General features: G+C 39.3%; 6 protein-coding genes across 7 annotated transcripts; 3 read left to right on the plus strand and 3 right to left on the minus strand.

The window, feature by feature from the left end:
- The first annotated feature begins 70 nt into the window (after positions 1 to 70).
- Positions 71 to 7,860, plus strand: sxph (saxiphilin). Its single transcript, XM_067587188.1, has 17 exons — positions 71 to 290; positions 639 to 802; positions 1,675 to 1,774; positions 1,884 to 2,060; positions 2,199 to 2,361; positions 2,476 to 2,540; positions 3,672 to 3,829; positions 3,933 to 4,119; positions 4,205 to 4,353; positions 4,485 to 4,575; positions 4,992 to 5,039; positions 5,119 to 5,301; positions 5,535 to 5,682; positions 6,080 to 6,162; positions 6,248 to 6,432; positions 7,409 to 7,595; positions 7,691 to 7,860. The coding sequence occupies exons 1-17, from the start codon at positions 236 to 238 to the stop codon at positions 7,732 to 7,734; spliced, it is 2,187 nt and encodes a 728-aa protein (XP_067443289.1). The 5' UTR covers positions 71 to 235; the 3' UTR covers positions 7,735 to 7,860.
- Positions 7,861 to 9,077: 1,217 nt separating this feature from the next.
- Positions 9,078 to 13,471, plus strand: sirt4 (sirtuin 4). Of its 2 annotated transcripts, none has more exons than XM_067587195.1 (4): positions 9,078 to 9,266; positions 9,568 to 10,074; positions 11,561 to 11,855; positions 11,951 to 13,471. In XM_067587195.1, the coding sequence occupies exons 2-4, from the start codon at positions 9,590 to 9,592 to the stop codon at positions 12,101 to 12,103; spliced, it is 933 nt and encodes a 310-aa protein (XP_067443296.1). In that variant the 5' UTR covers positions 9,078 to 9,266; positions 9,568 to 9,589; the 3' UTR covers positions 12,104 to 13,471. The 2 variants fall into 2 exon arrangements, with proteins under 2 accessions (XP_067443296.1, XP_067443295.1); XM_067587194.1 differs by having other exon boundaries at positions 9,084 to 9,266; positions 9,590 to 10,074.
- Positions 13,472 to 14,133: 662 nt separating this feature from the next.
- Positions 14,134 to 14,982, minus strand: c4h1orf74 (chromosome 4 C1orf74 homolog). Its single transcript, XM_067587196.1, has one exon. It carries the CDS (start codon positions 14,980 to 14,982, stop codon positions 14,197 to 14,199), a length of 786 nt encoding a protein of 261 aa, XP_067443297.1. The 3' UTR covers positions 14,134 to 14,196.
- A 153-nt stretch (positions 14,983 to 15,135) lies between these two features.
- Positions 15,136 to 17,060, minus strand: tomm6 (translocase of outer mitochondrial membrane 6 homolog (yeast)). The gene is made up of 3 exons (XM_067587199.1): positions 16,882 to 17,060; positions 15,468 to 15,586; positions 15,136 to 15,304 (listed from the first exon to the last, which is right to left on the minus strand). The coding sequence occupies exons 1-2, from the start codon at positions 16,983 to 16,985 to the stop codon at positions 15,490 to 15,492; spliced, it is 201 nt and encodes a 66-aa protein (XP_067443300.1). The 5' UTR covers positions 16,986 to 17,060; the 3' UTR covers positions 15,136 to 15,304; positions 15,468 to 15,489.
- Positions 17,061 to 17,089: 29 nt separating this feature from the next.
- uqcc2 (ubiquinol-cytochrome c reductase complex assembly factor 2) lies at positions 17,090 to 19,717 on the plus strand. Its single transcript, XM_067587198.1, has 4 exons — positions 17,090 to 17,286; positions 18,774 to 18,848; positions 19,351 to 19,417; positions 19,532 to 19,717. Exons 1-4 carry the CDS (start codon positions 17,149 to 17,151, stop codon positions 19,639 to 19,641), a joined length of 390 nt encoding a protein of 129 aa, XP_067443299.1. The 5' UTR covers positions 17,090 to 17,148; the 3' UTR covers positions 19,642 to 19,717.
- Positions 19,718 to 20,363: 646 nt separating this feature from the next.
- On the minus strand, positions 20,364 to 25,520 carry tspo (translocator protein). The gene is made up of 4 exons (XM_067587197.1): positions 25,319 to 25,520; positions 21,436 to 21,611; positions 21,212 to 21,350; positions 20,364 to 21,099 (listed from the first exon to the last, which is right to left on the minus strand). Exons 2-4 carry the CDS (start codon positions 21,606 to 21,608, stop codon positions 20,926 to 20,928), a joined length of 486 nt encoding a protein of 161 aa, XP_067443298.1. The 5' UTR covers positions 21,609 to 21,611; positions 25,319 to 25,520; the 3' UTR covers positions 20,364 to 20,925.
- Positions 25,521 to 26,408: the final 888 nt, after the last annotated feature.

Consider the following 26,408-nt stretch of genomic DNA (forward strand, 5'->3'; position numbering starts at 1 on the left):
AATATTTTCCATATGTGTGCAAAAAGTCACTTCACTGTTTTTAGGGGAGCTGCCCTTACGCAATACGTTTTCTATTTCCCTGTTAGTACCAGCGCCTCTCGTGCCTCTAATACTTTGGAAAATCTATGCAGGAATATCTGAGATTTCACACTAACAGAAAGAACGACTGTGTGTTGCACTCAGCAGACTGCGTAAAGACAGATTTGTCCAAATCTTTGATCTACAACAGGGCACGATGCGAGGACTTAATGTCATTTTACTCTTTTTCATCTTTGTGTACTGTGTATGGGGTAAGTGTTGTTACTGAACTAGCTTATTTATAGTTATTTTATGTTGATTTTAAGTCTTATTGTGTCATTTAATGTTCCAATTCCTTTTATTCTTGTGATGTTGTATGGTTTTCATTGTTGCTGGCGAGGTTGTTGCACAGTTTATGGAGCTTTTTGTAAACATTATTAAAACATTATAAATGTTGTAAAATGATCATTTTAACCTTCCAATATCCAATATTAGCTTTAGATTTTGTTATTTGGGAGTAAACAGAGAAATTCTTAGTAAAACATAAATATGCACAAAGTTAACCATTACCCATGTTCTGCACTAAATGCATATTAATCTTCTGACTGTTTGCATGACAGCTAAGAAGATGCGTTGGTGCACAGTGTCAGATCCTGAACAGAGGAAGTGTGCAGAACTGGCTAAAGCTTTGGTGGCAGTGCTGCCGCCAGCAGCTGTGGCAGCTTTTGCCAGACTCTCGTGCATTCGTGCATCCAGCACGACTGACTGCATCGATAGGATCAGGGTGAGCCATCCTTCACCTGAAACGCAACAATCACAGTCAAGTCCTGCATGCGGTCTAGTAGTAAAAGGGTCTGCACAGGAAAAAAGAAGGACAAGTTTGTGTATGTAGGTTTTATGTGTTTACAGTCTGTATTCATACAATAAAATTCTTTACAAATACACAACGAAAAACCCATGATGCCACCAATAAAGTGGATTTCTTATTTACACATTCTTAGAAATAAGTTAGAAATAAAAAAAATAGTTGTGCATAAATAAGATATAAAAAACAGATGTTTGTTAAAATGTTTTGAATCAAATATTTTTGTAGTGGCGTTCAGAGCGGGAAAAGGGGATTTCTAGTCTTCTTGATGTCTTTGAGATTGCAGACTGAACACAGATAAATTTGTCCTGTGAGGTCTCACAGATGATATTTCCAGCAGGGCAGTTGAGGACATGGAGACTTGGAAAGCTTTAAAACAACAATGAATTAAGCCAAGCAGATAAATTCTTACACAAGCTGAGCAAATGTGCCAAAGTGATGATGTAGTGTATTAGTAAAAGCTGAGGTGCTTGTACAAAACATTGAATTAAGGGTTATTACAGTAGCTTTATTTCTAATAAGTTTACAGAGGTTTTTCCTCTCATCAATATTTTAGCCTAAATCTGTTTTGAATTTATGTTGCAATCCCACAAAATCTGAAAAAATGAAAGGCTTTGATTACTTACAATAGAAAACATGTTGACATGCACAAATGCAAAAATCTTGGGAGGTTTTGTATATTAAAAAAAAAACACCTTTTAAAGGTTTATGAATCCTGATTGAACACCACAACAGTAAAGTCTGCTCTGAGTTGTAAATTTAAAACCTACTCTGTTAACTCTTTGCTTCAGGGGAACCGTGCAGATATAGTGACATTAGATGCAGGAGAACTTTATTCTGCCGTGAAGCAGTTTGGCCTCGTGACCATTGCCAAGGAGATATACAGTGACGGTAGGTTTACTCCATGTTTTTCAGATAATTCAAATGATCTCTTCAGCATCAGTATCTGAGTGCACCTGTCTATATGTATGTCCATCTGTGTCTACACTGAGTCCTGCAGGAGGCTGTATTCTGTCCGTGGCTGTGGTGAGAAACAGCAGCTTGGACATCAGGTCCCTGCAGGGTCACAGGAGCTGTCACAGTGGGGTTCGATGGACGGCCGGATGGAGTCTTCCACTCGGCTTCCTGCTGTCCCGCAACTACCTGAGCTGGTCAAAGGAGCAGCCGCTCAGTCAGGGTAAAGAGAACGAATGTGTGGCAACCAATAAAAACAGCAATGTCAAAGTCACCACTTTATATTAATGGAAAGATTATGAAATGAAGAAGTCTGGTTCTTCACTGCCTTGACTTGTTTTTCTCATCTCTGGCCGAGAAGACGTCAGTACATTTTTCCGAGCCAGTTGTATTCCTGGAGCTGCTGCCATGGCGCCACCTCTGTGCGCTCTGTGCCAAGGCCAGAAGTCCTACATCCGCCAGAAGAATTACCACTGTGAAACGTCCCACAGCGAGCCCTTCTACAACAGCCAAGGAGCCCTCAGGTCCTTAGGAACGATCTTGACTTAGGACGCCCATTTGCTACGTTTCAAATATGTAAACAGCCAAAACATTATAATCTAATTTCTACTAATGTTACTGCTTTTGCTCTGCTGCAGATGTCTCAGGAGCGGGGCAGGAGATGTTGCATTTGTGGACCATTTAGCTCTTGAAAGTATTGAAGGTAAGCAGCTTCTTATTATGTCTCTCTCTTCTTATTTCACATCAGCTTTCAAGTTTCAGTACTTTATTGCCATTTCAACATAGCTGATAGGAATTTGGTTTGGTGAGCTCACACAGAACAACAAGAACCTCCTTCACATACAATGAACACCTTAGGACATAAAAGTAATTTAAGTAAGAGCAACAATAATAAATCATTAAAACAACACTCCCATGGGGAGGCTTCTGATACTTCTCAGTCTTTTAAAAGAAGGAAGGAAGTTAAAAAGATGGTTAGCAGGATGAAAGAGGTCTTGAAGAATACTGTGTCCCTCTTACCTTTAGTCTAATGGTGTAGATCTCAGTAAGGTATGGAAGCTCCTGGCCTAAGATTTTTGATGCCGTGCCTATTGCTTTGTCCAGACATTTCCTGTCTCATGCTGAGGTGTTTCCATGCCGCACAGTTATTCCAAAGGTGAGGATGCTCTCGATCCAAGCACAGTAAAACTGCATTGTATCCTCCCATGATATGGAAAACTTTTTCAGCTGTCTTGGGAAAAGAAAAGTCTTTGCTGTGCCTTTTTCAGCACTGTTGTGGAGTTGACCTCCCACTTTAAAGAAGAAGAGATTGTTACGCACAAGTATTTGTAATTTATGACCATTTATGACCAGAAGTAAATGGCCACTATGACTCTTACAGAAGTCCACCACTACTTTTTTCTTTTGGAGACAAGTTGTTGGCTGCACACCAGTCCACCAGGGATGAAACCTCGTTTCTGTAAGCTGTTTCATCATTGTTAGAGAATAGTCCTACCAATGTGGTATCATCATCAAACTTAATCATCTTAACAGACGGGGAGCTGGAAATACAGTCATTTGTGTAAAATGAATATAACAGACGCGTCCCTGTGGGGCATCGGTGTTACTAATCAGAGACTTGGAGAACTTTTATTAACTCTGACCACCTGCTTCCTCCCCTGCAAGAAGTCCAAGATCCAGTGACACAGGGACATTTGGACTCCCAGTTGGAGAAGTTAATCATAAAGCCTGGATGGTGGAATTGTATTAAATGCGGAGCTGTAATCAACAAACAGAAGCCAAAAGTAGGCTCCAAAAAACCCCTCTTCTTTTAATATTCTGTTTGGTCTTTCAGAGACCGAGAAGGACAAGTTCAAATTACTGTGTACAGATGGCACACAAGCTCCTCTCAGCCACTACAGAAACTGTAATCTGGGACGCGGCCCAGGAGCAGGCATGGTCAGCAGACACAACTTTCGCAAGATTGCTCGCAAGTTTGTGGTGACAGTGCAGGTATATTTTTTTATTCAATCATTTTCTTTTCCCACTTGTTTCCATGTCCATCTTTGCCCTTCTACAAGCTTCTTTATGTCGTTTTTTTTTTTTGATTCTTTAGATGCTGTTTGGCCAACGAGGAAGAGAGAAGCAGCGCTTCCAACTCTTCAACTCATCGTCTTTTGGGGAAAATGACCTTCTCTTCAAAGATACGACAGATAAACTAGCTCTTCTGGCAGACAACATGGATGTCAGTCAGGTGCTGGGGCTGGATTATGTCGCTCTCCTCAAAGGTCTTGGACACGAAGGTGCATACCTCCATTGTGTGGTTGTTATTGTTCCATATTCACAATAGACCGGCTGTTTGGCCTCACTGAACCTTTATGTGTGCAGGAAGCTCACTGGAGGACAGCGTTGTGCGGTGGTGCTGCATCAGCCATGCAGAGCAGAAGAAATGTGAGCAGTGGGCTCTCAGTATAAAGTCCGACCCGCTAGTGTGCGTCAGAGCAGTCTCAATGCGTGACTGTGTGGAAAAGATTAAGGTTAGTCATATAAACTGCAGAATATCAAGATATTACACTTTTTAATCACATCTGGGAGAGCACTTTTATACAAAATCCAATCACCTGCGTTCTTCTAACAATCCCAACATCACTGTTGCATTTTGCTACAGAGGGACGAGGTGGATGCTGTTTCTCTAGATGCAACTCACTCTTTCATCGCAGGGAAGTGTGGTCTCGTCCCTGTAGTGACAGAATATTATGGTAAGACTCTCATTGTTTATCTATAGCGGTCTATCCTATACAGCAACATATAGCATATCTCTATTCATTATTGACTGATGATCATCTTTAGTGCTGAAATGATCTGTCAGTTAATTGATGAGTACATTGGAAAATTAATCACCAAGAATTTTGATAACAGATTAATCGTTCAAGTCATTTATGTAGTAAAAATGACAAACATTTGGTAGGATTTGCTGCTTTTCTCAGTTTTAAATCTATTTAGTTTAAAGATTTCTCCTGGGGCTCTGTCAAATTTATGATTTTGTTGACTAAATTAAACATTTAATGAAAAAAATGATGAAAAAAATCAGACAGATTAATAATAACAAAAATCATTTGTTCATTATTTAAAAAATACTAAACTATTTGTGCTGCATTTTCTTCGACTCTCCCAGGAAGCAAATGTGTGCTGGCTGAAGGATCGACCCACTTAGAGACAGATGGTGAGATGGAGAAAAAAAAAACACCCGAATGACCAACTTGCAATAGATTTGACAATCTTTACATCATCTCTCTCCTCAGTGTTGCCCTCAGCGGTCGGTGTCGCCATTGCAAAGCGATCCAGCAGAAGCGTTTTCATCGGGAACCTCGGAGGCCGTCGCTCCTGTCACGGCCACATGTACAGCCCTGCAGGCTGGCTGCTGCCATATAAATACACCTTAAGCCTGGAGCATAACAGCAGCTCCCCCTGTGATCCAAACCAAGGTACTGTTTCAAATAATTCATAGAAAGTCTTGCACAAATAGATTTATTGAACTTATTCACCAGTATTCAACTTATACAACAACTATTGTGTTATATCTCTTTTGTTTGTTGTAACCTCTTGACCTTTGCCCTCCCCACTGTTGGCTGCTTGTCTTATTGGCCTTTTAAACATAATTTATTATCACACCAAGAACTCAAATGTAACTGTGTTTTGTCACTTTCTGTCCTCTCAGAGTACAACAAGGTGTTTTGGAAAGGTTGTCTTCCTGGCTCTCAGGGGAATCTGTGTAAAGTGTGTATGGGCGGCACAGGCGAGGCTGCAACTAAACGCTGTGCTGACAACCACAACGAGCGTTACTATGGCAACATGGGGGCTTTGAGGTACAGTATGCGCAACAGTGTACCTGAACCCAAATTTTTATGTTCATCTGTGCTGTCGTGAAGCATTTAAAGAGTCTGTTTTAATGGTGTTGTTTTATTTTGTTTTGTTTTGGTTTTATTTGCATTTGTGTGGTGAAGACAGTAAAAACTACATTTAAAAAAATCAACAGCAACATCTCTTTGCAAAAACAGTGCCCTCATTACATCCCAATTCACAGAAAACACTCAAAATGGGAACTATTTGCAGTTGTTCTGCCTCCATCGTATTAGAGTGAAAGCAGACATTTTAGAGAGAGCTGTGTGACTTGATGTTACTACAACTAAGTGAGAAAATATGTTTTTTTTTTAATGTAATTTGGCTGAACTGACCTTTTAATCCTCTTCCCAACATTCATAGGTGTCTGGTTGGAGATCCCAGCGGAAAAAGCTACGGCGATGTGGCTTTCCTTGAGCAGCACAACCTTCAGGCTAATATTCTCAGTGAGATGCTCAAGATCAAGTTTTTAATGAACATACATACTGATTTTTTTTTTTTTAGTTTACAAATACTGTGTGTTTGCTTCAGGTTTGAGTTCCACTGGTTGGGCAGAAGGGTGGACGACATCAGACTTTGAACTGCTGTGTGGCGATGGTCGTCGGGCCCCGTTGTCAGAGTGGGAGAGCTGTAATCTGGGAGTCATCCCACCTAACACCATTATGACACGACCAGTGCTTACGGCGCGAGTGTACGACTTCCTCATGAAGTCACAGGTCAAGTTTCTTTAATAAATGGGAGTGTTTTCAGTCATGTTGTTTGCTCAATAATGTGGCGGACCGTTCTTCAAAACATGGGGATCTGACGCCATTGAAGAAAAGAGGTTGTTAAAGGACGGGTTCACAATTTTTCAAGTCTGTCTTAAAACAATAGTCAGGTGCCCAAATGAAGATTGACACATGTTTTCTTGCCATAATCATTCCTCCTGTTTACTCTGTCCATAAACAGATCCCTTCATAATGCACTTTCAATGTAAATGATGGGGGGACAAAATCCACAAGCCTCCTTCTGTGCAAAAAAGCATTTTTAAAGTTTATTTGAAATGAAGCTTCAGGTATCCAAATAAGTCAAACCATGTCAATATCTTTTTGGTGCCAAATTTCCATTTTATGCTACGATCCTTCTACTGCAGCCGAACAGGAAAACACTGTCCGTCGATAAATTTTGAAATACATTTTTTCTTACAACAATGACAGCAGATTTTGTCCCCCATCACTTAAAATGTAAACACATTTGGAGGGGATCTTCTAATGGTCAGTATGAACAGGAGGAATGATTACAGGGAGAAAAAAAAACGGTAATGTTTATTTGTTTCAAGACAGATTTTCAGCATCCTTTAAAGATGCTGGAACATCTTGATGATAGTTCACAGTGCTCGAACTAAAATCAGGAATGACAAATGTCTCAACACCTTTAAAACTTCAAGTAAAAACTAAAAACTGAATCTTGAACGGACGAGCTATGAAAGTCCTGAAAGTCTCATGCAAAACTCCATAATGTTTCCAGTGCATTTGGGAGACTGGTTTTATGGTCACAACCACATTGCCAGAAGAGACAGTTGCCAAAAATGCAGATCTTTGCTTCTTCTGATGGAAATCAGGACAGACATTTACAATATGATCTCTGACATTGTAGAAAGTCTAACTGAGTATTCTTTTATGATTTAAAACTGTTTTTTTTTTAACCTTATAGGAAACTTTGGCAGCCAACCCAAACATAGAGTTCAAGCTATTTGAGTCTCAGCAATATGGAGAAAGCGATCTGCTGTTCAAAGATGCGACACAATGTTTTGTCCACACGAGCCACATGGACCACCGCTCCATCCTGGGAGAGGAGTTTTACAATCACGCAGAAACCGTCTTCAACTGCACACATTCAGGTATGATTAATATCAAACACACATACTTGAATGTAAACGTGTGTCTTCTCGTGTGATGATAATACTTATGTGTGCATCAATTTTCCTTGTAACAGATATCTTGGAGTTTTGCAGTCGGGACGTGTGCCACATATTCTAATGGACACACAGAGGGAAACTTCACTTTTCTCTGTGCTACTCAGTGGTTGAACTCCTCATCCACGTGTTTGTTTTGTCCACATCTGATGACTGCAAACCGTCAATGACATCATCCTGTTCAACCAGACTACTATAGTCAAAACTCTGCTGCCTGAAGCTGTTGCTGAAAGGACGACTATGGCATTTTTCTTCAGTCGTTACTGTTGTTTTCATGTTTTCTTCTTGTTTCATACATGTAAATATGCGCTCACTCTGTAATGTGTTGGATGTAGAAAAGCTTTCAGCAACTTTCAAATGGCATTATAACTTAAAATGTTGAATTGTGTATAATCTCTGTGTCTTTTAAAGACACAAAACGTATTTGTTGTGGCAATATTTTCAAGCCTGAAAACAAATTCCTGCCATTACTGCAACAAAAGTGCAAACATGAGGCCTGACACAGATGACGCCCAGCATCGAGGTCATACCACAAAAACAGACGAACACACATGTAAAATATGGATGTAACATTGAGTTGTGTAGAATATGAGAATGTAATCTTGTGTAAATTTATTAAAGTTTTGCCTAAATTGTTTACATACAGTGATTTTGTTTTTGTATTTGTTAATAAATCTCAAAATGAGGGCAAAACTGGGTGTGTCAATTATTTCACATCATGTTTAACCTTAATAAATAGCCTCAACTCTGGAAGCTGTACATTTATATACTTCTACACTGTTAGCACAATATTTGAGAATGAAACTCACCCACACTCTTTGTTGATCACAGAAGAGAAAATGTACTACTCATGAATACTGTATTATATTTTTGTACAACTTATGTAATGCAGGAGTAATAAAATCTCTGTAATTAGGTTTCTATTTATTATGTAAATGCATTAATGTGTTTACTCTTTAGGTAATTCCTGTTAAAAAATAATTAAAAGTATATTGATTCATTTAGGATACAATTTGTCATGAAGAATAAAGATGATGTTATAAGGCTACATAGTTTTACCAATTAATGTACAGTGATTTAAAAGCAAATTTGGACAACTTTAATTTCGTCAACAACAAAGTAAGAACATTTTAACAAGTAAAACTGAACCTAATCCTGAATTTAAGCTAAAAACTTTTGACTACAAATCCCAGACTACAGTGCGACTGTATTTGGTGTTACATAAAACTTGACATTTCCTGTTCGTTTCCAAGGATGGTGAAGGGATGACCCGCCCCCTACTCTACCTCTGATTGGCTCTGACCCTAAAACTCTAACCAATCGCACGCCTCATGCCTGGACCTAACCAACCCAACCAACGCAGGAAACAATTTCTAGCCAATCAGACGCAGAGTAGGGCGGGTCTTCGCGGAATATTCCGTCGCCGTCCTAGGAAACAAAAAATAGCTCACTTTAACAGTCAGATTAAGGTTCCCATCTTGTATCAGCAGCCTGTGTTTTCTTGTCATGTTATTCAACCAGCTGTTGACCTTTTCCTGTGACGGTTTCTACGATAATAGAGTTAAACTGCATCCACAGCTGTAAGTCACTAATAAGGTAAGGTAGCTAACTATCGTATCTACACACAGTTGTTCTTGGTTAGCTTGTCAGCCAGCTTTGGAAAGTAGCCTAGTAACTGACTTTCTTGCTATATTTTAATATTTTCTTTCAGCATAGTCGTATTTTGTTAGGTTTTAGGTTCTTTAGGACATTATAATGTAAAGGTTAAACAACGCTGGTATAAGTTAGCTGTTTATGTACCTGACAGTCAAAGTCACAGTAACTTAACTCATCATCGCCCTCAGTGGCTGAACACTGATCAGATGTTATGATGTGTGTTTTTGTTTATAATCATTAGAGCTGTATTTGTCCTGGTGTAGATGAGACTACCATGGCGGACCCTCACACTGCACACAGCACCTGTGAGGAGGACGTCCTCCGTCCCTGCAGGTGTGTTGAACTTCGTCCCGGCCTGCAGCAGCACCGACGGCCCCTCTGTGGAGCTGCTGCAGGACTTCGTGTCCCGGGCCAGACGCCTGTTTGTGATCACCGGTGCAGGTCTCTCCACAGAGTCAGGGATCCCTGACTACCGCTCAGAGGGTGTCGGGCTGTACGCCCGCACTGACAGACGACCCATGCAGCATGCAGAGTTTGTCCGCAGCGCCAAGTCCCGTCAGCGGTACTGGGCCAGGAACTTCGTCGGATGGCCTCAGTTCTCCTCCCACCAGCCAAACTCTGCACACAGGGTCCTGCAACGGTGGGAAGCGAGAGGGAGGCTACACTGGCTGGTCACTCAAAATGTGGACGCACTTCACTCAAAGGCAGGACAGAAAAGACTCACTGAGCTCCACGGCTGCACCCACAGGTGAATCTGCTCTAACAGGTTGTGGTTGTCACACTTTTCTGTTTCTAAGTTGTCAAGAAGGGAAAGCATTCCTTTTGGTGCATGTTAAGTCATTAAGTAAAGAAAAAAGGTTTAAAAAATTCAACTGCAAGCTGAACTGTATAAGGCTGAAACTAATGATTGTTTTCATCACCAATTAAAGGAGAGGTTCACAATTTTTCAAGTCTTTCGTAAAACAACAGTGAGGTGCCCAAATAAACACTGAAACATGTTTTTCTTGCTATAATTGTTATGGAATTTTCCATCTTTAGGGGTTACAAATTGGGTTACATTGGGTCAAGCCTGGGCCTTGAGGTCACAGAGTAAGCAACATCAAGCCTTGCAGAGAGAGACACTGCCTCTCTTTGGATATGCAGCTGTCTGTGATGTTTGGGGAAACAGAAGCCCCTCTGATAAAGGGTAAATCAGCATTGCCATGGTTACCAAGGTCGGAGGAGGCTTTCCTAGACAACACAGATAGGTGAATGTGCAGATTCTATTGATACAATCAGACATTCAAACCAGAATGTGCTGACAGTGACCTGAAGTTTCATGCAACGTGACCTGAACTAACATGGGTAAAACGCAGTTCCTTGTTTAGAAACTAGTGAACCAATTAGACTAGTTTTTCATATTGTAGACTGATCTGCTTAAGTTAAAGACTAAGGGTCAGACTTTCAGAGGGGAGAACGGAAAGAGACAGCATCCAAGTTGCAGATGACTTCGATGTTCACTATTTCAGTTCTCCTTGATCAAGTGCTTCAATAAGCATTTTCAGCTTTAAGACATCAAATGATTGTGTCCACTCTTCTCCACTGAGGTGCTGACCATCACTCAAAATATCCACATCAAGAATCTTTCCTCCTGTTCATACTGACCATTAGAAGATCCCTTCATAATGCACTTAATGCACGCTAATATGAAGCTTCAGCAGTCCAAAATCCAAACATGTTCAGTTTGCTATCACATATGACACAAAAAAAGCTTAAAATTCTCACATTTGAGAAGCTGCAACCAGCAAATGTTTGACATTTTTATTTTAAAATGTAGTAAAACGATAAACAAAATAGTTGCCAGTTAATTTTCTGTCGATCGACTGAGAAATTGGCAAATCGTTGCAGCCCTTGAACTGTATTGTCAGTATAATACGGCAGACAGCACACATTTCACACGTTTATTTCTTCAATAGAAAGTAGTTCTATTAAAGTGTTGACAGCGAGGTTTGTGGATTATCCAGAGTAACAGGGATGCTGTTTCTACATAGACTTTTGTTGTTATTTAGTCCATGAGAGAGAGACAAATGAGACAGATGTCTTAAAAACCTGGGAGAATAAAACTAAAACTATCTGCAGGACTCAACACAACTCGGGATAAGTGAGCAAATGTTTTTGTCATTTGGGTGAACTGACCCTTTAAGTCACCATTCACATGCCTAACAGCTGAAATGCTCATCTGCGTGTCCCTATAGGGTGATGTGTTTAGGCTGTGGCGGCATCTCAGCGAGGGAGGAGCTCCAGAGGAGATTTGAGGCTCTAAACCCAGACTGGAGAGCGCAGGCAGGAGCCGTGGCTCCGGACGGTGACGTCTTCTTAGAGGACGAGCAGGTCCTCCACTTCAGAGTTCCCGCCTGTGAGGACTGTGGCGGGATACTGAAGCCTGAAGTCACGTTTTTTGGAGACACTGTGAAAAAAACGACAGTGCAGTTTGTGCACGACAGACTGGCAGAGTCTGACGCGGTGCTAGTCGTGGGGTCCTCGTTGCAGGTAAGTTTTACTAAAGTACCTCCGATATGATCGCAGAACTCATTCATTTCTCTGGTTTCCTGCATTTAACTGTATCCCTCTCTGTTATTCCCAAGGTTTATTCAGGATACAGGTTCTTACTGGCAGCGAGCGATAGGAAAATGCCAGTTGCCATCTTGAACATCGGGTCCACGAGGGCGGACCACCTGGCCGAGCTGAAAGTGAGCGGCCGCTGCGGTGAAGTGCTGTCACTCATTCAACCTCTCTGACCATCATGGACGTGGAGTTTGGAGATTCTGTGTTCAGTTGGTCAAAATGCTCTCAAAACTACCTCAGATTTAAATCCGTAACAGCGTCGTTGACTTCAGGATTTCTGTCTCAGCTGTTTGACACAGGAGCCTCTAATATACTCACTTTATTCTTTGTACCAGGGTACATTTTGAGCATCTACAGGTCTCTGCCGAGAGTTTTCTCATTGCTCACTCTCATCTTTTGTATACAGAACAATTGAGAACTAAACTGACAAATGTCCTCCATTCAAGACAGTATGACTTTCTTGAAAATCCAATTTCTCTGCACCCAACTGGTATCAGGAGATCAATATTTTAGTCCAACAGTCAGACATTTCCTATTGGATGTGTAATTGCTGCTGTGGGTTTGGTAGAATTTTTAGATGTGATATAATGTGCAGTTCACTGTCTTGACTGGAGGCCCTGAAATGACAACTTCAAGCTTTATGGTTTGTCTACCCAGATTCATTCACAATATACTGATGCTGCTTTTATTTAAGTTAGATGCCAGAGCTACAAGAGACATTGTTTTGTAAAATGAGCTTAAGATGTCTTCTGTTTTTGTGAGACAAAGTAATAAGATGTCCATGGAAGCACCAGCTGTTACTGTGTTTAGGTGAAAATCATGTGATTTTCACAGCAGACAGTTTGACTTTGTCATAACAGTAGAAGCACAGGTGTCACTAATAACATTAACAATGGCTTTGTTGTATTCAAGCGTTCCAATAACAGTTCCTGACAGTGTGACAGTGGGCCAGCACACTCAATACCACGACCATGAAACCACAACAGCTCAGTGGAGTTACACCTGTGTTTTTCCTACTGTGACATGTCAACATGTCTTCTGTGAAAAAGCGACTTTAAGGCCGTGGAAACTAACTCAAGACGATACAAAATGTTCTGCAATCAGCTGGTTTTCAAAGGATTTGAATCATTATATTCAGTGCATTCGGTGCTAAGACTGTTGGTGAGATTGATAAATGTTAATTTCTAATGCAGTTAATAGACGGTTCTGTTTGTAATGTGATGTTCAGCAAACATCTTGTTTGACCTAAAACTGATGCAAATGTTTATATTTGAAATATCATGATGAAAATGAGATATTTCCTGATGTTTTTTTTTCAATGGTTACATGTCAGGAAGGATATCTTATAAGTGAACCTCACAAATTTGTTTCAATAAATGAAAATCTTTTAACCAAATCTTGCAATATTCACATTCTGAAACATCATCACTATTTGGAATGAAATAATAAAATGATGATAAATGGTCCCGATACCTTTTATTATCAATTGGTCTCAAACTAACGATGATTCAGATAATAAATCTAAGTTGAAGATTTCTTTACCCTGCAGCTTGAAGGTGTTCTTTGTTTTATTAACCTGTACAATATTCCCTTCTTAAAGCAGAATATGTGACTTATCATATCAGGAAAAACAGTTGGAGCTAATATATAATAACATGAACAACATCTCAGTTCCACTGAAGTGTCTCAGTGCATCAGTAAACCAGCAGAACTGGAGTTAACTGTTAACTGCCAGAAACAAACAGAAAATAGCTGAGATTTGTTATTAATTACACCTGTGCTTTTCCTGCTATAACGTATAAAAACCCCTGCCAGGAAAAATTTCTACTTTTGATGTTTTCCTTTGGTCTGTATGTTGGTCAGAAGAAACTGAGGTCTAATTTATATGCATTACAAACTTCCTTAGAGCTAAATTGGCACATTAAATGAAAGACTTAAGTTGATCAGAAACACAGTGCTCAAATTGATCTGTTTTGTGAGGCTTTTTAAAATGATTTTTAAAAAATATTTCACTGCTCCTATTTTGATAAGGGCATGATAATAAGTTTTTGTGTATTAAAGTTTATATCTTCCTTGAGGTTTTCAAATGATTTGACAGTCATCCCGACAGGTTTTATCAGTTATTTCTGCCATAATGTAGGCTGGAACCTGCCTCAATGATACAGTTAACTTAAATATCACCACATGTAAATAATCAAACAGCTGTTTTAACACAGTTTAATGGAGCGATGAAAGTAAACCCACATAATCCAAACTCACGCTAGCATCACAAACAGACTGAGGGCAGCGTGACCGTGGTTCGGCAAACCGTAAGATCTTTTAGGACATTTTGCTGCTGAAATCTCTCTTGAAGTCGAAGGTTCCAGTCCTCCACGCTGGACTGCGTCTCTTTGTGCAGAACAGCTGGGACACTGAAGGAGTACAGACAACACGTGTGACCCGCGGTGTCGGCCTGCCACGTCGCTGAAGCCTTGGTCACCATCAGGGGGGTCATAGACAGGCAGTTTTCAAAGCTGTTGGTCTGATCAAACCAGTAGGTGACGGGGTAACCCAGTAACAGACCGAACACTGTGCACAGGTTCCATTCTTCTGATTTCTCTCCAACATAAAGAGGTTCCTCGGCCTCCTTTAGTTGTTCAAACCCTCTCAGGAGAAGCAGTAAATCTTGCGCAATGCTCTTCAGCTCTCCTCCGTCAGTGATGGCGGGCTTCTCCAGAGAGTGGCAGACGTTAATCACAACCAAGCTGCTATCACGAAGCAGCTTTTCTAGATTCGATCTTACAGAAAGTGAATTGACAATGAGTGTGTTACCATTTAAATCCAGCGTGAGAAGTGATTTAGACACAAGCTGGGAAGACTGCAGTGAGCTCAAATACTGCTGCACCCGCTCTGTGCTGACGCCATTACTGTCATACAGCAGAGCTGGTTTCAAGCCCAAATCAACGGCCGACACCTGAGCGGCAAGATCCAGACTCTGAGGAACAGAAAGAGATTTCCTTCTAGCAGGTAAACATTTACGAGCTGCAGCAACAAAGAGCTCCTGAGCGGACATGGTTGCAGAAATCACACGACACACAACTCAAATAATACAGTTCAGTAACATGTTTCTGATGCACATCCTCCAGCCATTTATAAAGATCTTAAAAGTTAAATTAAAAACACAAAATCAAAAGCTGAGTCAAAGACAACAAAACAGAGACACTGATTGAATGTAATAACTTGTTTTCAGGCCTCCTACAATGACATGAAAACAAACATTTCTACAGGAAAGTGAATTCAGGTCAACAAGATGATTTGTTTTCAAACTAGTAATATAAAAGTTTCATGATTATTTTATTCGTGTCCCTTGTTTCTTCGTTGTTGGTCCAAGACACCTAAAAAGAAACAGAAAGATTATATGAATTACAAATATGTACATATTTCTGCAAGTAATATGCCATTTTGGCCATGGCCAGCATCAACAGCACTTCAATTGTAACTGAAAACAGGGAATTTGCACAAATGATCATAAACTAAATTATAAACTATGACCCTCACCGTCATCCTGGTTTGAACCAGGTTATGTCACTGGCTGAGGAGACATCAGGTCAAAATCAGAGAGATTTCTCGCAACCCAAACACCGGCTGCAAACAAACCCAAGTTGACCAGAAGATTCCTGAAAAAAAAGAGAGAAAAACATTTGAAATGTGAGTGAGTCACAAAGGACGATCTATTCTAACAGAGCCAGTTTAATAAACTTAAAACTTTATAGATTCAAGTGCTGCTGCCATAGAAGGAATCACACTGCCTCCTTCAAGTTTGTTGAGTCAAATCTTCCTGCCTGTAAGGTAAGAGCTAACAGCTGCTAGATAGTACTATATTACCTGGTAGAATATGTTATGTTGATGTGTAATTAATGTTTATTGTGTTTTACTTTTGAATTCATTGATGGATGCAGTTCTTCTGCACTGTGATACTGATTGTCTCGGGTGTGTGTGTAGGTCTTGAAAACAGGTTTTGACACAGGGATCCTCTTCAAGACAGGGCTACATGATCACGTAGGCACACCTTAACGCCCCCATCGTGTCAGTGGATCAGAGCCACAACAATTAGTCGAATAATCAATTAGTTGCCTACTATTAAATTAATCGGCGACTATTTTGATAATTGATGGTTTTGAGTCATTTTCAGCTTCTCAAATGTGAATATTTTCTGGTTTTAGTCTTCTATGATAGTAAACTGAATATCTTTGGGTTAAGGACTGTTGGTCAGGATAAAACTAAACAGCTGAGGACGTCATTTTGGGCTTTGGGAAGAGTTATCGACATCTATCACAATTTTCAGACATTTTATGGACCAAACAACTAATCAATTAATCGTGAAAATAATCAACAGATTAACCAATGATGAAAGTTATTGTTAGTTGCAGCTCTACAGTGGATATAGTGTCTTAGTGGTGATGGCTCCTCAACAAATCTTCCCTTAAATTTTCACAAACTTAAGTCCAAGGTGACTTGAAATGTCTTGTTCTATCTGAATATCTGTCAATATCTGAACTGAAAACCTTTGGAGGTTTTGGACTGTTGGTCGGACAAAATGAGACATTTAAAAAAATGTCTTGTTCTAATTAAGAAAATGACCAGCAGATGAAAACCCACAGACATTTAATTTACAATCATTTTTAACAGAGAAAATGACAAATTCCTCACATTTGAGAAGCTGGAATCAGAAAATGTCCCAACTTCAAGAAAATCTTAACACTCAAAACACTAAATAGCTGCAAAATAATGTTTAGACGATTCGTTTAATCAACTAACGTGAATAGTTTTAGCTGTGTGGTCCAGAAACCGGAGAGGGACTGGACGAGGCAAGGACAGTCTGACGCACACTGACTGTGCTAATGTTAGCTAACAGGCTAACGAGCACGCAGTTTTAAAACACATCACACGTTAAATTATGACATTAACTCACCTTCTGAAGTCGTTTCTGTCTGTTGCAAACCGACAAGCCGAGCTGATCCACTCCATCACACCTCCCGTCCCAACAGAGTCCTTTTTGCCGTTTGGTCCACTCATCGTGCTCACGGCTGGTGTAACGGCAGCAGCGGTAACGAGGGCAACGGACGGACAGGAAGGAGGAAGAATTTAGAAGAGACACAAGTACGGTGCGCGATAAAGCTCAAACTTCAAGACGTCCTTTAACTCAACGCGATTAATTAGCGTTACGTATGGTCCGAAAATGTCTGCTACTCGGTACCGTCGGTTCCTGAAGCTGTGTGAGGAATGGCCCCGAGACGAGGCCAAGAAAGGCCAAGATTTGGGGGTGTTTCTGCGGCAGAGAGTAGCATCTGCCTTCCGTGAGGGTGAAAACACGCAGGTAACTGTTTATTGTGGCCCAGACATGACGGTCACCTCACCGAGCTAAGCTAAGGGGGGATAACTGGTAGGACAGCCGGGGACGCAGCTGCTAACAGCGGGCGACCTTGCTTGCCCTGACCGCTGATTGATGCCCTTAAAGCCCCTTGATGCAGCTGTAGAGACTAATGTTAACAGATAAATAGCTCTGTTTGTAGCTGCTAGTAGATCAATAGCATGAGTTGATTTAACCAGTTAGAGGCAGAGCTTTCATCATGTAAACACTGTTGTGTAAGTGGTACATTTACTCAAGCATGTACTCAAGCATAATTTTGAGGTACTTGTACTCCTTGGATAGGTCAATTTTATGCTACTGGACACTTATCTCACTCACTACATGTCATGGAAATGAACTTTTTACTCTACTGCATTTATTTAACAGCTATAGTTACTAGTTGCTTTTCAGATTAGAAATTTTCTCTAAAACGTTTGATGAATTTTCTAAAATCTAATTAATATAACATAAAAACTGTACTTTTGATTCTGATAATAGACGCTGATTATACTTATTTGCTTTTAATTTTAAGTATTCATTATTGAATAATCTGCCGATATTTTCTAGAGTAAGAAATTTAGCATCTGTGCTACAAAACACCACTAACAACAAAAGTGACAAAATGTTCATTGCATTTTACAGCTGTAGGTGTTGTGTTTTCTGACCCACAATCCAAAATCAAATCAAAAAAACAGAATCTGTTTACTATAATGTAGGACACTGAAAAGCAAAAGAAAATCCTCACATTTGAAAATCTTTAATTGTAAAAAAAGGACTTCAAGATTAATTTATCAGAGTAGTTGTAGTTAGTACTAGTTGCTACTAGTTGTCTGTTGGTCGACTGATCGATTAATTGACTGATCTTTGCAGCTCTATTTTCACTTCAGTAAAATTGTGAATGCAGGACATTACTTTTAAAGTAGATATTTTATATTGGTACAAGATCTAAATCTAAATATATCTTCCACTACTGGTTTTTAGAGGGATATGCCTGATGATTGACTTCCAATATGTAAGCTTCAGTGTTGTTGTGTATGTGGTATAAAACTATTTACATTTTGTGTTAAAACAAAATATCTTTCATTATAAATTCAACATTGTACATTGAAGTTCAACATGTTTGTCTGCTCCTAAAAACTAATTGTCTTTCAAAGATGATCACATAATAAAGTCAATCATCATGAAGTCGAGTCAAAATGTCTATTTATGGTTTTCTCATGATGACATCTCACATTTTATTCATCTGTTGCTGTATTATTCCCTCTATGAATTTGAACTTTTAGAGTTTGCTGTTTTACCATCTAAAAAATGGCATCAGTTGTAAAATATCAGATGTGTTATTTGGGGAAAAGAAAGGGGAATGAGAGGTCTTTGGGCTTGTACGAGTGCTCACGTTGTTCTAAACGACAAATTGTGACTAAACATCTTACATTTGTCTAAATCCTTCCCACCAGATCTCAGATCCAGAGAAGTGTGACCAGATGTACGAAAGTTTGGCTCGCATTAATGGAAACTTCTACAGACAAAGAGTAAGTGCTCCTGTGCATGTAGAGCCATTTAAATTGATGACTATTTGATCAGTCGTTCATTAAATGCAACATATGAAAGAGAAATCAATTACACATCACCTCCATGAAACGTATCAGCTGAAGGAATAACTTCTCCATCCTGTCGAGACTGTAAGGGAGACTTTTGGCTGTTGCTTTTTTATTATTTATTCTATCATGAGGATAATAAAACATTTTATAGTCAGCACAAAGGTCTCATTATCTTTGGACTTGAAGAGCACACCAGATTAATGTTTGCCAAGGGGACGATTATTTGCACAAAGTCTGAATTATTACAACCACATTCATTCATAACGGAAACTATGATGACAACTGGTAATTTGTCACGTTACTGTATGTTGAAATGTCAGTTTTCCCTTCACCTTTTAAACAGGGAAAATGTGCAGAAAATGAAAAACGACTCCACTAAACATTGTGTTCACTCACATATTAAATAAATCCTGTTGTGTGTTTCTGGTCACAGTTTCCTCGTGTAAGAGACACAAGCTTTACTGGAGTTACAGTGGAAGAGTGCAAATTGCTTTTGACAGGTAAAAACCCACAATAATCACATGTAGCTATTTGTTAAACACACCTTTGTCACAGTTAACTTGTAAAATGAAGAGGTCCTAACTTCGATTCTCTCCTGTCTTTTAATGTTACAGGCAGTATGCAACATATGGACGAGGAAAAAAAGGGGTTGTGGAAGACGTTAATGAAGAGATTCTCCTCCAAATCACCAGAAGACGGTCCAGAGAAGGCTCCTGAAAAATAAATGTTTTTTTTTTTTACACTTTTCTTTTCTTTTCCCGTTGCATGTATAGAAATAAAGCTTATTATTGGTATCTTTATGGGCTGTTCTCTGTTGTCTTTATGAGTTGTTATGGTGGGCTTAACAAACTTTTTTTAAATCTGCAGATGTTAATTGTATATAGCCTTAAGCTTTGGAGGTGATGACAAGACACAAAAGAAAAAGAAGAGCGAGGGAAAAGGAAATAAGACTTTAAACAGACATAATTTTAGAAAACTGCAAGATAATATTCACCTCCACCAAGAAGGTTTTGTTATTATATCTGTTGTTGGTTACGAAGTCTCAAAAATGTGTCAACAGATTTTATTTGAATTTGGTGAAAAATTAAGCCAAGGAACAAGTGATGCATTCTCATTAATTTTTTAAGTATTTTTGACTGTAAGAAATTCTCTCTGATGAAAAAATCTGAATCTTATGATTTTCTGTTACTATGCAATGTGTATTTTTGATTCAGATCCAGATACATGAAACATTTCTAAAAAACTTTATATTAATACATTAAGTGGATTGTGCAGATTTTACCAGGAAAATGAACAATTGTATATTTGCTAAAACATTTAATGCAACATTTTTCATATTTTTTTTCACCTAACAGACAAAGTTATCCCTTTATATCAGACCTATGACTCTACATCATTCAAACTATGAAGAAAGTCATGCTGTGTTTAAGATACCCGTTGAAATGGTAAATTGGATAGAAATCTTTATTTTAATAGAGCAATGACATTAACAACAAGACAAGACTCCATTCATGGTAAATGCACAGATGGCAGATTCTTCATTAAAAAACAAATAAGTGCAGTTTTATATCAATATTGGATTTTTACTACACTGGATCATATTTTTAAGAGGTTTAAGATGGAGTAACAACACCTGCCCAGGTGTAATATGCTGCCGACTCAGGTGCTGCAGAGGACTGTAAGAAAATGGCAGCTGGACAAACAATGACAACACTATTTCTAAATTACCTCAAGCAGTATTTGAAACAGTTTTTGCATACTGGCCAACAAAGTATTATCAGATATTGATTGGTCTTTGACAAGCCAGTAAAGTAATATCAACCCTACAGTCAGGGCTCTAAAACCAAAACTAGACTTTGAAGCTGAGCTGAAATTTTATAAACACAAGAATAATTTTAACACATTCAAATTCATAATGGTTCGTATAAAATCTGATGAACAAAATTGTTTGTCAGTAATCCTTAATGAACCACATTTTCAAATAGTTTGTTCACAGGATACAGAAGTCCTACTCTTCTTTTTCCTCGGGGTTGTCTCTCCATATGCAGTAGTTGAGGCTGGTGGCGAGGCACAGCCAAGACAGGTAGGGCGCCAGGAGCAGGGTGGCTGTGCGGCTGATGGGATACCAAGACAACATGGTGGCTCCGACGGTCCCAGTGAGAAAAACTATCTCGATGAGTGCCTAAACAGGGGAGACAGAGGAAGTTGAGCTGTCATACTTGCTACACCTTGCATTATATTTCTCACTAGTCTCCCAGTTAAAAGAAATGATTACATGTATGTGTTTAACGTACCAATTTCAGCTTGTGTGCACCAAAGAAGATAGGAGTCCAGGCCCAGTTCAGAGCCAGCTGTAGCCCATAAAGTCCCAGTGGCACCAGTGCATCCTCAGTGAAACCTCCAAGCTCTTTCCACACCAGGTAGGAGCCATACCTGCATGACAAGATTTAAAATAACAATTAAAAAAAAAGGGAGAATGCATCACAGTGAAGAAACTGATGCTTACAACGATGCTTACCCCATGCCTGTGTACAGACAGGTCCACGCTATTGGGAACGCTGCATTCGGTGGCCTCCATGATGGTTTCTGAAGGGTTGTGTACCAGGTCTTCACCTCTTTGCGTGTTACGTAACCACCATAGAGCCCTCCCAGATGTGGCAGGGCGGTCATTCCAAGCATAGGCAGCCACATGTTCTGGGATGAGAGCAGCACATGACATCACTGTTTAACTTGTGCCAAGGCATCAGTGCTTGTTTGGTTATAATAATTATTTTTATCAAATGGTGCCTGGTTTAAATCTAAAGTAAGTTAGGCTCATTTTGTTAAAAGACAAAAATGGTTTGTATTAGAAATATTAGAAACACCTTTCAGTATAACACGATGAGTGAACCTAATAAACTGGCTACCGACTGATTATATATGTTGGTCATGGTTTTCAGAGTATCATAGGTCTTTTATTATTGACACAACTTATCATTTACATTCATTTCTGTTTAGGAAGATCAACTTCCAAACTTACTTGAAACTTGTTTGACATTAGAGATAGATAACTTGGCTTGGGCAATATTAGCTTATCGCCAGTACATCGATATCAGCTTATATGTAGATCGATAAGTAACAAAATTTTTACCATAGAACTATGAAAGATATATTTGGGTTTATTTAGTGCCTTCATTACATACTGTACAAGATTATTTTTCAACTTCAGAATACCAAAAAAAAATGTTCTAATTTAAAGCTGCTCTAATCAATAATTCTGTACTAACAATGGATCAAATGACTATGTGTATGTGAAAAGAGGTCATTTGTTTTGATGACTTCACAGAGAATTAACACCCAACTCTGCAGTTTCCCTCATCTCTGCACAGATTTTTAGCTTCTTTCAGCATATTGTTTTGGATTTCTGGCCAACAACTTTACTGTTTTGTTCACTCTCATGGCTCTCATCAGCATTGTTTCCAGACACAGCTGTTTTTTTAAAAAAAAAATCTCTGATAAACCCAGTGTACGCTGCATGTGCAGCACCAAACAGCTATCAAGTTATAAGGTGAACATAGCAGAGCATTTAGCAACTTAAAGTAACAATCTCGAAGATCTCCATTGTGTTCTCTTTGGCGGTACCTGTGATGATAAGCGGTAATTGAAGGTGTATTTTTGGACCTCACCTCCCAGAGTCAAGTCAAGTCAAGTCAAATTTATTTATATAGCACATTTCATATGGCAAGCGTCAACTCAATGTGCTTAAAAACAAGTAAAGATCATACATAACAAATATATTACATTAACATTACATATATAAAACAAATAAGATAAAACATAAAATAAGATGTTACATAAATAAAACATATAAGACAGTATAAATAAATAAAAAAAGAAAGTTTCACCCATTAACCTAACTAAAAGCTTGTGAAAAAGATATGTTTTTAGTCTGCTTTTAAAGGAAGACACTGTTGTAACAGACCTGAGCTCATGTGGTAGAGAATTCCAAAGAGTAGGACCATAATGGCTGAAGGCACCATGAGCTGATTTAGTATTTATTCCAGGTATGGTGAGGAGACCTTTATTTGATGATCTCAAGGGTCTATCTGGCGTGTATTCAGAGAGCATGTCAACAACGTAGGTGGGAGCTAGGCCGTTCATAGCTTTAAAAATGTATTTTAAAATCAATTCTTTGCTTTACTGGGAGCCAGTGAAGAGAAATTAAAACAGGAGTGATGTGTTCACACCCTCTGGTTTTGGTTAATACTCTGGCTGCAGCATTCTGGATAAGCTGGAGTTTATTAAATGTTTGCTTTGCCAGTCCAGCAAAGAGTCCATTACAATAGTCTAATCGACTGGAAATGAATGCGTGAACCAACTTTTCAGAATCAGACTGTGACAGGAAAGATCTTACTTTGGATATATTTCTAAGATGATAAAAAGCAGTCTTAGAGACACTGGAAATGTGCTTCTGAAAGTTAAGATCAGCATCCAAGATCACACCCAAGTTTTTGACATGATCACGGGGTTTTACTGACAGGGGAGTTAACAAAGAGTTTATCTGGTGCCTCAAAGCCTTCGGACCTGCTAAAAGAATCTCCGTTTTGTCTTCATTTAACTGCAAGAAATTTTAGGGCCATCCAGTATTTAACTTCAGTAATGCACTGGATGAGATCATTCACTGGGTTAAGGTTGTTGGCAGAAAGAGATATGTATAACTGTGTGTCGTCAGCTTAGGACTGATATGATATGTTGTATTGTTGAATGATGGACCCAAGTGGGAGCATATACAAATTAAACAGTAGAGGGCCAAGAATTGACCCTTGAGGGACTCCATATGGAACGCTGACTACATCTGATTCAGAGTTACCAACAGCAACAGAAAAAGACCTACCAGTAAGGTAAGAGGAAAACAAGTTAAGAACAGTGCCTCTAAGGCCTAAACAGTGTTCAAGGCGCTTAAGAAGTATCACATGGTCAACCGTATTAAAGGCTGCACTGAGGTTGAGAAGTACTAAGACAGTAACTTTGTGGTTGTCAGAGCTAATTTTAAGATCATTCACAACTCTGACCAGGGCAGTTTCTGTACTGTGGTTAACTCTAAAACCAGGCTGGTAAACATCAAAGAAATTATTATATGACAGATACATGTGTAATTGTTGATATACAACCTTTTCAAGAATCAGAGTGTTGCCTGTGTGACATCAGTAACCATTTACTGGCAACTAGGTCCCGACCAATACTGGATTTTTGGGGCCGATGCCAATACCAATATTAGATAAATTTTAAAAAAATTTATCAGCACATATCGGACAACATATACACCGATACCGATATAGCTGTGATAGGCCAATATCGGCTGACCGATATATCAGTCAGGCTCTACTTGAAACGCTAGCAGAGACCGGAAAAAACAGTTCACCTTCACACACAGGTGAGTTGAGGAGCGAGTCTGTTGTGTTAGCTTGGCCTACCCTCTCTGATTGACCAACCACTGCTGGGTGATGGAAAACACGTCACTAACTGTGCGCTGCTTGAGATTTTTCCCGGGAACGTCGCCACTGACACCCAGTTTGTAATACTCATTATACTACAAATGCGAGGGCTTTCAACAGTGGGCCACAGGCTCAATCACTATTTTACTCATTCGACGATAGATAGTGACTTAACAATCTAAGAGATTATTACTTTAAGAGCCAGAAATTTCTCTAACCAGTGGCAACCCCAAAAAAACAGAGCTAGGGGAATGAATATTGGACATACATTTATTAGGTCTTCTGAAAAATGTTGCTCCATATTTGCTGGAAGTGTAAATATGCAACGGTTTACTTACAGATTCAACCATGTAACTTTTGAATGTGCTAATGTGTTTACAGCTTGCTAGCTACTGTGTCTATTATATTGTCTGAACTATATGAGACAGAAGATATTTTAGGACAGTTAACGTTTACTTCAGTCTTTTTGAGTTGGTATTGAATAGAAATTCAGTTGAAAGTGCTGCACACTCGACTAGAAAAATATCAGTGACAATATAAGTTTTGAAACGAATGACAACCAGCGGCTGTAGGCTAAGAAAGGTATAAAATTCATCAAAATATTTAAAATGCTATGCTTTAGAAAACTGCTGACAGGTAGATTCATGGTTCCTTGACAGAACTTTACAGTCAAATACCACTGGTGGTCTGATCTACCTAGTAAAAACGATCAAATTTGCTGTAACACAACAAGAAAACATGCTAATTTTAAGCTAATCTGTATTTTCTTCGTTTAATGTGTTGGAAGACAGTCTAGCACAGTTATCGTGGGAATCACACAGGCACTACAAGGCCAAAGGTCAAAGTCTCAGTAGTGCAAAGTTTACAATAAAGGTGATTTCACCGTCATTATTTTAGATACGTTATTAGCTGAAACGCCTCACTTACCTCTCACTCTGCTGTCAGCTCCAGTGTAACGTTACAGTATGTATGTAGGATTTAAGCTACAGGAGACTCCTCAACCAGGCATGCTGTTGTATTGTGATAGAAGTGTATTTGATGGGCAGGGCTGTCTTATCGGAGCGGTCAGTAAAACGCTCCGCAGACACTCCCTGTTTGGTTTACACACAGTCAATGGCCGCAGCACGCATCCGAACGCAGTGACGTAGCAGCGTGCCTAGCAACGATTGGTCGCCAGGACAAGAACCGAGACGGTGGAGTTTTTTGGTAGCTACTTTAAAATGTTGTATAACGCTGTCGTGGTCCAAAGGTCAGAAAAAAACTACATAAGCTGACGTCTCCTTGCTTCCTGTTCAGCCAGTTATTACATATTTCATGTCGCTTATAAAACACACACAGCTGGAGACGTGACGAAGAAGGAAGCAAAGATGACAAACCCGTCGAGATAGTTCACTTCACCCTGCTGGGTTTCTTGAAAAACTGAAACATGTTTCAGCTTAGTAAAATGTGACCACCTTGTAATTTTAACAAAAGATTTGTTTTAGTTGGCATACAGCCGTGTGGCTTTGATATGGAATAAGCTGTCCAATAAAGCCAAAGGGGGGGGGGACCCCCCCCCCCCCCCCCCCAAAAAAAAACAACTATTAAATTCATTTAGTCCAATAAAGGCAAAAATGCCACACACACACACACAAAATCTTTGACATGTTAAGGTTATGTTGTACATGAATGCCAACAGTAGGCCTACATAGTTTTATATCGGCCTGTTATAATGTATTTTGTATAGTGTCTGTAGTGTAAACTAATTGTCTTTTTTCTTACATTCACAATTACCATAAATACTGTAAATTTCAAACTTAGTGCAACCTCTTTTTTTCAATAGGCCTACTGAATTTGACTATGATCATGCCAATGAAGTACATTTGAATTTGAATGCCAAAAAAAAAATCTCTTTTTAAAATTACAAAGTGAAAACTTCGCTATGCAGTATTGTAGTAACTTAGCTTAAATTACAGAGTGGATATTCCAGGGACGTGTCTCAGTGTTTTAGAGAGTCTAATTAAATACACCCTCTCTT

Source organism: Thunnus thynnus, chromosome 4 (assembly GCF_963924715.1).
Source record: "Thunnus thynnus chromosome 4, fThuThy2.1, whole genome shotgun sequence".
Lineage (NCBI taxonomy): Eukaryota > Metazoa > Chordata > Actinopteri > Scombriformes > Scombridae > Thunnus > Thunnus thynnus.

What these genes read in the sequence shown, in the direction of transcription:
- uqcc2 (XM_067587198.1), top strand. Translation starts at nt 17,149, where the DNA reads ATGTCTGCTACTCGGTACCGTCGGTTCCTGAAGCTGTGTGAGGAATGG. An exon ending in GTGAGGGTGAAAACACGCAG is followed by an intron (nt 17,287 to 18,773) that starts GTAACTGTTTAT and finishes CCTTCCCACCAG; the next exon opens with ATCTCAGATCCAGAGAAGTG. An exon ending in GAAACTTCTACAGACAAAGA is followed by an intron (nt 18,849 to 19,350) that starts GTAAGTGCTCCT and finishes TTCTGGTCACAG; the next exon opens with TTTCCTCGTGTAAGAGACAC.
- tomm6 (XM_067587199.1), bottom strand. Translation starts at nt 16,985, where the DNA reads ATGAGTGGACCAAACGGCAAAAAGGACTCTGTTGGGACGGGAGGTGTG. An exon ending in GACAGAAACGACTTCAGAAG is followed by an intron (nt 15,587 to 16,881) that starts GTGAGTTAATGT and finishes CTTTTTTTTCAG; the next exon opens with GAATCTTCTGGTCAACTTGG.
- sxph (XM_067587188.1), top strand. Translation starts at nt 236, where the DNA reads ATGCGAGGACTTAATGTCATTTTACTCTTTTTCATCTTTGTGTACTGT. An exon ending in ACTGTGTGGAAAAGATTAAG is followed by an intron (nt 4,354 to 4,484) that starts GTTAGTCATATA and finishes ATTTTGCTACAG; the next exon opens with AGGGACGAGGTGGATGCTGT. An exon ending in TGTAGTGACAGAATATTATG is followed by an intron (nt 4,576 to 4,991) that starts GTAAGACTCTCA and finishes CGACTCTCCCAG; the next exon opens with GAAGCAAATGTGTGCTGGCT.
- c4h1orf74 (XM_067587196.1), bottom strand. Translation starts at nt 14,982, where the DNA reads ATGTCCGCTCAGGAGCTCTTTGTTGCTGCAGCTCGTAAATGTTTACCT.
- tspo (XM_067587197.1), bottom strand. Translation starts at nt 21,608, where the DNA reads ATGTGGCTGCCTATGCTTGGAATGACCGCCCTGCCACATCTGGGAGGG. An exon ending in TGTCTGTACACAGGCATGGG is followed by an intron (nt 21,351 to 21,435) that starts GTAAGCATCGTT and finishes CTTGTCATGCAG; the next exon opens with GTATGGCTCCTACCTGGTGT. An exon ending in GTGCACACAAGCTGAAATTG is followed by an intron (nt 21,100 to 21,211) that starts GTACGTTAAACA and finishes TCCCCTGTTTAG; the next exon opens with GCACTCATCGAGATAGTTTT.
- sirt4 (XM_067587195.1), top strand. Translation starts at nt 9,590, where the DNA reads ATGAGACTACCATGGCGGACCCTCACACTGCACACAGCACCTGTGAGG. An exon ending in CTCCACGGCTGCACCCACAG is followed by an intron (nt 10,075 to 11,560) that starts GTGAATCTGCTC and finishes GTGTCCCTATAG; the next exon opens with GGTGATGTGTTTAGGCTGTG. An exon ending in TCGTGGGGTCCTCGTTGCAG is followed by an intron (nt 11,856 to 11,950) that starts GTAAGTTTTACT and finishes GTTATTCCCAAG; the next exon opens with GTTTATTCAGGATACAGGTT.